The 11,057-nt window shown below is 40.6% G+C and overlaps 1 protein-coding gene across 1 annotated transcript; it reads right to left on the reverse strand.

Annotated features, from left to right (window-relative positions):
- Positions 1-230: 230 nt before the first annotated feature.
- LOC123111870 (mitogen-activated protein kinase kinase kinase NPK1) lies at positions 231-5,339 on the reverse strand. The gene is made up of 17 exons (XM_044532753.1): positions 4,810-5,339; positions 4,668-4,709; positions 4,507-4,572; positions 4,305-4,415; positions 4,146-4,226; positions 3,970-4,047; positions 3,315-3,397; positions 2,593-2,674; positions 2,416-2,516; positions 2,252-2,291; positions 2,083-2,142; positions 1,949-2,001; positions 1,714-1,852; positions 1,365-1,583; positions 941-1,284; positions 755-822; positions 231-671 (listed from the first exon to the last, which is right to left on the reverse strand). Exons 1-17 carry the CDS (start codon positions 5,203-5,205, stop codon positions 592-594), a joined length of 2,043 nt encoding a protein of 680 aa, XP_044388688.1. The 5' UTR covers positions 5,206-5,339; the 3' UTR covers positions 231-591.
- Positions 5,340-11,057: the final 5,718 nt, after the last annotated feature.

The following is an 11,057-nucleotide window of genomic DNA, read 5'->3' on the forward strand; positions in this document are numbered from 1 at the left end:
TCAAACTATCAAGAACATACATAGTAGCATGTTTTCAGTATTACAGCTGCACAGAGTGTAACAACTTCACCAATCGAAGCGCCTGAAGAAAATTAACAATCAACAAACGAAATCTTCCATAATCTGCATTACTTGGCTTATTACACGCTTTTCATAAACAAGCTCCATACAAAACCAAGCCCCATGCCCCATGTTGCTCGCCAACCCAAAATCTATACAACAAACTTTGTTTTCAATATATAGGCCTCAAATATAAGCCATGCGACTGAAACACAGCACGCATAGCACCGCAAAGAATGAAAAATGACACAACCCTTGGCAGGAAACTGTCAGCACAACGTTCTCCCAGGTTAGTACGCCCTTCTTCGGGTAGCGTCGCCACTATGGTCATGGCCATGAGTCCAGAAGGCTGCCCCCTACCCCGGTCCTCTTTGAAGTTGGAAGAAGATCTACTTGCACCAGGCTGATTTGGGCGGCCATCTGGATATGCACTGTGTGGCGAACAATCAAGCTTGCAGACTGTACTGCTGTTGCCGCCAGTCACTAGCACTGTATAGCTATCTTCGCTCACTGTGGAACGAGTGTTGCTGTCTATTGATGGCGCTCTCGCTTCCCGATGCTGGGCCGTCTACTTGGAGACGGTGTCTTGCCACAGCCAGCTAACCTCATCACTGTTGGTGAAATGAAATCAACATTCAATAAACTATTTCATGAGTCGACTTACTTAGGAGTAGGTTACAGAAGCTACACTTACCTCTTTCCCTCTCAAGCTCCTGGTCCAACTCCTCTTTCCATTTTCGTTGCCTCTCAGCAAAGCTGATGCTGTTACAGAAATAGGTCCCCTATTAGATCATGTACCAGTGCTAGCAGAGATGCAATGCACCTAAGGTTTTTGCACATAATTTCAGTCATCGAAGCAAGGTTAGGTATGTAAGCAAACCTTGGGCTATCTTGGACATCAATATGAACTTTATCCCCAAGCTCATTGAGCTGAGGGGAAGCTATTTCTCTCAAAATCCGGCTGCTATCTACACCGCCGTCTCTTGAGAATTGCCTGCTGCAGCTTTCAGCCATCGTACTGCTATTCAAAATGGTATCACAAGGCGTTGCCACCGCTGGACCTCCCCTCATCTTACCTGGAGGCGACTTTCCACGAGGGGGTAGTTTCGGACTATTTATGAATTTACCATTGGAAGTTTGATCAACTCCATGAGAGCTCCCGGCATTCACTTTATTGTAGAATTCTTCATATAAAGGTGTTTGTAGCTTCTTCAGATCAAGGGCCTGACGAGAAAACCAGCAAGTAGCATTTAAGTACTAGCAGTAAGGTACTGTATTTGTGTATTCTCATAAGTGTAAAGTACCTTTTCATCAAGAAATGCTTCTATTTTTGACTCGGTAAGTACATCGTCATCTTCACAACTTCCCTCGCAAGGGAAGGTAAAATCATTTTCGGTCATGCTGCTTTCAGGATGCTTGGCTAATCCACCAAATTCCCTCGACTGATGAGAACTTTGCTCTGGGCTCATGTCGTACTTGCTTTTCCAGTCATCATCAAATGGTTCAGACATAGGATTATAGCTCTGGAATTGACAGACCCCAGAATTAAACATGAGGACATAACAACTTCTTTCATATTTCGAATTTTGAAATGCAGAGTAAAAGATCAAACGAAATTCTTAGAGAAGTTAACAGCTGAAGCAAAACTCTTACAGATCCAACTGCTGGATGATCGTCTTTGTCAGCAAACTCACACATGTCATCATCATCACCGCCACCCTCCCATAGGGGTTTGATTTTAGATGATCTATTTGAATTAATTGTTGACCAGTTGCCAGAATGATTCAAACCCCTGGGAGCAATTAAATAAGTTGCAGTGTCACAAAAAGAAAACAAAAATGAGATTGTGTAGAATGGCATGAACTCAGGAATCACAGGAGTTACTTACATCTCTGTTGGCGCATCCGCATCATGTGCGAAAAGCTCATTCACAGAAGCATCCTGTGTCATTGTTTAGAGAGGTTAGATTAGTACTAAGCCAAACAAGCTGAGCAAGCGACGTGATTATGCCAGCAATCCAACCTTCTGTGCAGTACGATTGAGTAGCTGCCGGTCATCAAATTCTCCGGTCACAAACGGATGCTGCAAGAAGTCGTTTGAGATGTCACATTTACAAACAAACGAAAATAGCATCATCATACACTTAGAACCATAGACATGTTTAAGATGCAGGAAATCAAATTGAATGTACCTTCAATAAATCTGACGCGCTAGACCTCAGCTCTGGTTCCCTGGAATTAGAAAATTACCCACAGCAACAGATAAGAAAATCAGAAAACTTCAGTTGCAAGTAGTTTTGTAATGCTTTCAGACAAAATATTAGTGAGGTGAAAGATATGACAACAACAGGCATACTTCTGCAAGCATTTCAGCAGAAAATCTTTAGCCTCTGGTGATATATGTTCAGGTATTGGTGGGTGCGACTTTGTGGTTCCAACATGAAATAGAAGCGCAACCTGAAAAACATTTTGTTAGTGCAATGAATAACCAAAAATAAAACAACTTTTAGGACCTGGGAGGACAAAAGTTTACCTCCTGATACTGCTGGCTCCATGGTGGTTTACCAGTAGCCATTTCAATGACTGTGCATCCCACACTCCAGATATCTGCAGAGCTGATAGATTGGAAGGGTGGGGATCAGCTCATAAAATAAGAACAAATAGAGAATGAGATGAATGAAATAGTTTTTTGTACATTAGAATAATCTTATACTCCCTTAGTTGTTAGTACAAATTAGATATCCATAAGAATCTTTTTTTTAGGTAAACACCCATAAGAATCTATTGAAGACAGCAACAGGTGTGTATATTAAAGCTACAAATTAAATATTAGCCGATTATCTCACAATAAGAAATACTGTTGCTGCTTGCTGCTCAGCTTGTTCTGTGCTTGGTCAAAATAAGGCATAAATAAACTAATACATCAAAATGGAACTGTAAGGCCATGTGGGTAACTCGGGAGGTAGACATATTGTTCTGACCAAGTAGTGCTTTCGTGCTTCCCCAAAATCTAGTAGTGGTCTAGTGGATAGTTCCAATCCAGGTTCATGATTTGGTATAAAATTTCCATTTTCCAAGTTATCAACTTACCACTGAAGTAGGGAAACTTTTAGCATTTTTTTATTTTTTAAAAGTATTGGAAAAATATAGAACTAAAATATGGTACTCTGGGATTAATAATTAGTGCATAGGCAAAGGCCTATCCAAATTCAAAAACAAAGGCAAGAAATAAAGTACTGGAAGCGTTTCACATACAAGGTATGCCCACTCCCCACAATGACTTCAGGTGCCATCCAGTGTGGCGTGCCTTTCATCGTTTTAGCTGCTGTCATAGTAGCCTGACACCAAAGCATTGAACATTGTCGTTAAGTACATTGACATGGGAATAACTTGCACAAAGAAAACACACAGTGACAAATAAATCATGACATCTAATAATCACAGATAAAGTTGTAGCAGGCGGGTAACTTATATACAATGATGTTGCAACACAAGTGCGGACAGTTATCAATGATACAGTGCGCAAGGGTCTTTCCATGAAATTGATAATCATATTATCATAAGTTACGAGGATTGGCACTGCAGCATATGTTACCCCGCAAGAAAATAAGAGGGGGAAATAACAAACATGTTATCCTTGGGACCATCCTATTTTGTTATCCCTGGGACCATCCTATTTTGATTAAGCCTGCTTGGAACCAAACTCACACTTCCATGTTTCATGCACACAGGTAGTCAAGAGCAATAAATAAGAATCTATAATCTGATGGCATAATTAGACAGGAAAGGTTTAGCATTTGCTATTCTGTTGTAAATTATTGTTTTGATCACTTGACAAGCACATGAAGGCTTTACTTCTTCCAAGCTAGATTATACTCGACCTTAACAGCATACTGAACATCAATCTTACCAACTTGGCAACTTGCTTAGATGCCCCAAAATCGGCAAGTTTAATGCAGCCTTTGTTATCAACAAGAATGTTTGCACCCTGAATTAAAAACAATCCCATGATCATCAAGATAATTAGCATAACCAAACAATCAATGACACAAAGATTCTAGTATATTCAGGCTTCAGAGTTTTTACCTTAATGTCTCTGTGTATTATTGCATTGCTATGCAGATATTCCAACCCTTGCAAAATCTGCCTAGTATACTTCCTAATGACCTGATCAAAATACGCAACGAATCAGTTTCTCTTCTGCGAGTCAAATCACAGAAAACCGCATGATTGATGGTTACTTACTGCCTCCGGAAATGAACCGAGTTTTCCAAGAAGCGACTGGATAGACCCTCCAGGAACAAACTCCAGCAGGATGTTCAGTGTGTCTTCCTCACGGACAGTCCCGAGGTACCTCTTCTCAAACCACAGGAAGTAGATCAAACAATTGCAGTCTAGCAGTCAAGTATAGAGTATCTAAAATGTAATCGATCTTTCATCTACTCACCACAATATTGGGGTGCGAAAGGTTCTTGAGGAGCTTCACTTCTTCCTCAAGTTCTCTTATATGCGCCTAATCGTAGAAACAAAAGCCACAAATCACCTCACATAAAGGAAAGCCTCAACAACTAAATTGGTAACCAAATCGGTCGGAGAAGTGCTACTCACTTGGGCCTTCTCCCGGGTCGCGTTGGTGCTCCCGATCAAAACCTGGAACCAAAAATCAAACAAGGGAGAGAGTCAGTCTGACGAATGACTCCAAGTCTCCAGACAGTAGAAACCAGATCACAAAATCGCGAAATCCCGGCACCTGCTTTACTGCGAGTAGCTCGCCGGTGTCCAGGTTCATCCCGAGGTAGACCTGCCCGAATGCGCCGGAGCCGATCATCTCACCCTTCCGCCACCGGATCGGCGGGATCTCACCCGCTCGGCCGCCCCCGTCGGCGGGCACGGGCGTCGGCGGCAGCAGGCGGCGCGGCGGCGAGGGGCTCTTGGAGATGAGCCCGAGCAGCCCCATCCCCCTCGACTTGCGGAGGCAGGAGCTGATCCGGACGCCGATACCCCCGGCAGGGCCCCCGCCGAGGGGGCCCGCCGGGGGCTCCGGGGGCGCGGCGGCGCTGGTGCGGAAGTTGATGGATCGGCGCACGGAGTCGAACAGATCGTGGAACCCGGCGCCGCCGCCGGGGCCAGCGGCGTCCCGTCGCATGGCCCGCGGTCTAGGCTTGGGCGCGCACCTTCGGTGTCGTGTCGGCGGCGGCGTCGGATGGTGGGGTGGGGATCGAATCGGGGGGGAGTGGGGGAGGATGGAGGCGCCGCTCTCGGCTGCGGGATTTTGAAATTCTGGGGTTTGCGGGGGCGGTGAATGGACCTAGATGCCCCTCGCGACCGTTAGGCGTGGCGAGGAATCGGCTTTGGGGGTGGGAGTACGTACGTGTGGCCGCGTTGATTAACCGGGGGAGCGCTGTGCGCCAAGAACGGGTGCCACGTCAGGTCAAGTGGACAGGGAAAAGAAGGCGCTGCTGCCATGAAGCTCAGCCAGTTCAAATCCATACTAAATCAGCCACACTTGCTTCTTCCGTTTCTAAATATAAGTACTCCTAGATTTTAATAAAGACTACATACAGATGTATATAGACATTTTGAAGAATACGTTTACTCATTTTGCTTCGTATGTAGTTCACGTTGAAATCTTTTAAAAAAAACTTATATTTAAGAACGGACGGAGCATTTTGGGATGAAGAGAGTACGAAACTCTAAAGCATTTTGATATCCAATTATTTTTATAATAGACAAAATACTGGATATGTGAGTGCGCATGTGAGAAAGTAGACATGAATAATGCAGAAAATGACTCACATATATTGATGTGGATATCCCATTGATGCATAAACAAGAGTTGTGGCGTCAAATTTAGTTAACTTATTCACATTTCAATTTCCCATGGATTCAATGTGAAAATATCAATGATTCAAATGGTAATTTCATATGGCTACATATTTGCTTAGTATTCCATTGCGCTACTAAAGAATTTAGGGTGGATCTAATTTCGTGATCCTCGTGGCCCGCTCCCCTCCTCTAATGGATCAAGTCTACCAAGCCTAGCGTATGGGCTTGAGGTGTAAATACAATTGGCAAGTATGGCCCACCATATTACTTGGGGACTCGCTCATAAGAGCGGTACATGATCATCAAGAAATCATCCTCAAGTATACAATTTCTCAAATTGTATATTAAAAATATATTTTTGCATAAACAAACTTTTGGTTTGTAATAAAATGGTTAGGTGTGTACATTTTTTAGTACTTCTAACATGTTTATTGTGGAACTTATGGGTCCATCTAAACAATTTAGACACTTCAGAATATATCGAAAAGAGGGAGAGACATTTAGTCCATAATTGGGATGAGGGGGAGACATTTAGTCCAATGCCAACAAAAATGACCAGACGGAATTGGGAAGGGAGGAGGCTCTTTTTCTTTTTACTATGTATTGCAGTGCAAAAGCCCCATTGTCCTTTATTAATAAAGCACAAGGAAAAAGTCCAATACAAGTATTTACACACCTACCTCTAGAAAACATGAAAGAAAGAAAACCAAAAGCATCTAGACTAAGGCATAGAGGAATTCCATCTCAATAGGCCCTCTATGTATTTACATTTGATCGTGTGAGACAAAAGTGTTATGTCTTGAAGGAAATTTCTTCTCCAAGCAACAAATCTCGGTGCTTCATTTATGAATACTTCCGATTCCTCACAATCCAAATGTTCCAGGCAGCAGTAAAAACTACTTCAGAGAAGAATGGCTTATCAAAAGCATCCCTGAACTCCTTGACCATTTGAAACCAAGAACCATTGGGCTGCATCACCCAAGAAATTTGTAGATAGTTCCATACTCTCTGACTGAAGTTACATTCAAAGAACATATGTGATCTATCTTCATGAACCAACATAGGACATAAAACACAGGTACCATCATCCACATGCCAATGTCATCTCTGAAGCATATCACTTGTATTTAGTATGTCCATTAAAAGTAGCCATCCGAACACCTTTATCTTGAGAATGCATGAACATCTCCAGATCCATTTGAATATTTGATCCACCTGTTTGTGCTCAAATTCATCAGGTAAATGACTGACACTATAATGCCTGATATGGTGGACCATGTCCAAACATCTGACATGTTTGCATTTAAAGAAATATTCTCCAATATTCCAGACATCTACTACAATTCCTGAAAAGCTTGTGCTGAAAGGAGTAAATTAAACAAACCAGGCAAATCCACAGTATTGACCACATCATGGACAAACACTTTGCCATCGGTAACATAAGAAAACAACCTGGGGAATCTATCTCTAAGGGTTGGTACATTGTTTTGTTTAGCCAAGTGTCTGACCAGTACAACACTGAAATTCCATCATTTACCTAAAATAGTATCATAAGGAGATATATAAACAACACCAACACCTTGGCCATTGCTACGAATTGAACCATCAAAACATAATCTCCATAGTACTAGAGAGACAAGGTTAATATCAATATTATGCATGTCATAAATCCAAAGCTCAGTAATAAAACCAACAATAATTTGGCCTCTCATGGACTTGAAAGATTTGTAGGCCAAATTGTATTAAGTCAAAGCATAAGCCCACTCACCAAATTTTCTATGAATTTGTCTATGCAAAATATTTTTAATGGCACCAGTCATAATGTCTCATCTCCATGCAAGCATAATATATGTATAAGTATAGATTTCAAACGCGTACCTTGTCTCGCTCTCCAATCGAACTAAGGATGATGTTAGGGTACTACACCGGCCATACTTTGACATATTCTTAGGACGATATATAAATATCGACCATTAACATAAGGTACATCTAAACTTTATCCACCAAAGCATGTATAGCCTAAATAAACAAATGAAATGACAAATCAAATATTTTGGCCATTTGGATCAGCAATAAACTTGTAGCTAATCAAATATATAGTGATTTGATAATACCATTTCATGATATAAGAAATCATATTGCATCCATGGATCTAAATAAGCCCATGGAGGGTGACCGGTTGTACATGTGGATGAATTTCATGGCAAAGACATCAATGGCATGTTTGGTGAATATCGATGATGTGCTTGCCGAAGATTTTGATGGGTTGATGCAAACCTTTGGTTTAATTGTTTTTGGCTTCCATCCTCCTCTTTCTTCACTTTTCTAACACTTGTTGCAATAGAAGGTCGCACATCATTTTTATTTTGACTGCCCCTCTTGGGAACCCATGCCATGTTCTTCTTTTTGAGCTCTTGTGCACTAAGCTTTTGTAATTCCTTCTTTTTCCAATATTATAAGACGAGTGGGTGACTCGGCTGTGATTTTATTTCAAGAATTGGTAATTCTGTTTTGGCCTTGTGCACTCTCAACTTCTTCCCTTCAGATTTGGCACTTTGATTTTTAACAATTGATTGCTTCACTTCTTTGCCTTTTGTAGCCAATGTTAACTCTTTAATTTGCTCTTTTACATTTGAGATCAAATCTGAAGTAGCACTCTTACGACCATCTCTTTTAATGCGGTAAACTTGCTTGACCACCTCTTTCTTCTTCCTTGAGCTCCAGACCGATTCCTTATAATTAAAACGGTCTTTGACATGCAATTGTTTAAATGTCGATCTTCTCGAAGCTGCATAATATTGGTGAGATTGTCTAAAATAAGATGGAGAATGTGCCCTTGTATCATACATGTCCCATGATGGATATGGATCTACATGAGCACAGGGAGGCATCCATGTCATTGGCATCGGTTGCCCAAAATAAGGATATGAATATGTTGCATTAAAATTCTCACTTTGCTAATACCGATCCTCATACTTGTGCCTTGGGGGTGATCATGATTTCTTTGCATGATTTGGTCGATAAGCATTCTTCTCTTCACTCTTCTTTTGATATTTATCCAATAGTTCATCGAAGGTGATTTTTGATCTCTTACACTTGCGCTTATTTCGGCCCTTGTTTTCTTTTGGTTTGCTTTCATCCATCATTGGATTTGCTTGCTGCCCCCCAGTCCTGGGCGTCTTCATTGTAGTTTTGACTGAATTCTCACCCTCAAGATTATGTTCATTATGCTCTTCAACAACTTCTCTTCTTGAAAGCTTGATCCCATCACCTGCAGTTTTTACCTTCTCTTTAAATGGATCGGCTTGAAGCAGCCGATGGATAATTTTTTTGCCATCGGGACCAATTGGAGTAGACTGATCATCTCTTGGTGTTTCAACAAATTTCAATCATCCTTTTTCAATGGATGATTTAACTATTTGACGAAACATGTTGCAATCCTCGAAATTATGCTTGAACAAATCATGCAACTTACAATACATTCGTCCATGGATAGATGGTTAGACATTGTGATCAACAATTCTAATATAATTATGTCTCAACAACAAATCAAAGATTTGATCACACATGTTTGAATTGAAGGTCTAATTTTCATTCTCTAGTCGATCTTGTTATGAGAACAACTTTGGAATCAAGCACATGAATGGTTCAGATTTGGCATCTTCCCATTCAGCTATGAATTCTCTTCCGCATTCTTTTTCTGATGTCATTGGGTAAGATATTATACTAGCATCAGTTTTCTCAAAAGAATTTAACCTTGGCTTTAAGTTTCTGAAACAAAAATAGTTAGAACATACATGCCTCAATTGAGACCAAGTGTAATCCAAGTATGAAATAAGAAAAGCTACCCATGTAGTATAAACTTAAAATAAAATAACGAGGAAAGCTTCGATTGTAATAATTTTTCACTATCGGTCTTTCTGAATGGTGCAATATGTTGACCGATATGTTTTGTGACAATTTGATTGCTAACAAATAAATTACCCTCTTATTGGTCTCTCAATATTGCTTATGAAGATTTTTCTAGTAGATGCATCAATAACAAAGTTATGACCAAATCGGAATATAGGTAAATTACTTGCTAAACATACCTCTTCAATTAGGTTGGTAGAGCATGATGGTGATGTGACTTGAACAATATCTTGATCCGTCTTTGGATGGCTCCCCAACGCTTTTTCATGACCTTTTTCTTGATTTCATGCATCTTTACTTTGAAGATCCTTGTAAACTAAACTTTGTTTGGCTACTTGTTATTGTCCTTAAGGCTTGTCCATTTCTATGGCACACAACTCTTTGGATTTGATGGACTCGGAGTATATACTACTTGATTCAGCTTTTTCAACCGAAGCACTTTCATATTCTGAATCACCCTTCTTTTCATTGATTCTACCAATTGGCAATGCTTCTTTTATTTGAGCCAATTCTTTTAATGTTTGTTTCTGCTGGCGAGCGGCAAAATTGGCTTTGAGCTTTTTCTCAATTTCAGCCCACTCTGGATATGATTGCCCCCTAATGCTTTTACATTCTTTCGGCAATGACACACGGGTGTTGCCGAAACTTTGCAATTGTATAGGGGGTTTATAATATAATGTAGTACTAGGTGAAGGCATATGCATTAATGTAAAACCTTATTTTTGCTCGCAAATTTTATCAATTGGCAAAGATTCATCTTTTTGTAAAACTCTAGCTTTTACTGCATTATAATCATGAACTAATCCCTTATCATGCTCTTCAAGGCAAAGAGCACAAATCTTGTTATTTCGGGCTATATACCTTTTAAATGTAGCCACTTCCCAATCTATAAGGGATTGCTCCACAATACTTTTAGATTCTTTCGGCAATGAGGTGTTGCCGAAATTATGCAATTGCATAGAGGATGCATTATATGCCACAATATTAGATGATGGCATGTGCACTCCTGTAAAATCTTCACTTGTTCCGTTATGACCATGAAGGTGCGGAGCCAAATTATGAGCATCTATAGTTGTATATGGTGCCGAAAAATCACTAACATGAGGTGTAGCATATGACGGTTGAGAGTAACTGGTCGAATAGCTAGTAGTAGGATGGTCAATTCTCCCATCCATCGGCATGTTTGAACAAGTATATTGCAAATTAGTTGCCGATGACTAAAAAGGTGAAACACTTTGTCGCATGCTATTGGAAGTTCCT

Source organism: Triticum aestivum, chromosome 5B, assembly GCF_018294505.1.
Source record: "Triticum aestivum cultivar Chinese Spring chromosome 5B, IWGSC CS RefSeq v2.1, whole genome shotgun sequence".
Taxonomy (NCBI): domain Eukaryota; kingdom Viridiplantae; phylum Streptophyta; class Magnoliopsida; order Poales; family Poaceae; genus Triticum; species Triticum aestivum.

Excerpts from the sequence above, each read along its gene's own strand:
- LOC123111870 (XM_044532753.1), bottom strand. The coding sequence starts at position 5,205 with ATGCGACGGGACGCCGCTGGCCCCGGCGGCGGCGCCGGGTTCCACGAT. Across the intron at positions 4,416-4,506 it reads TTTCGCACCCCAATATTGTG|AGGTACCTCGGGACTGTCCG; the intron begins GTGAGTAGATGA and ends TGGTTTGAGAAG. Across the intron at positions 1,285-1,364 it reads AAGCATTTCTTGATGAAAAG|GCCCTTGATCTGAAGAAGCT; the intron begins GTACTTTACACT and ends TTTTCTCGTCAG.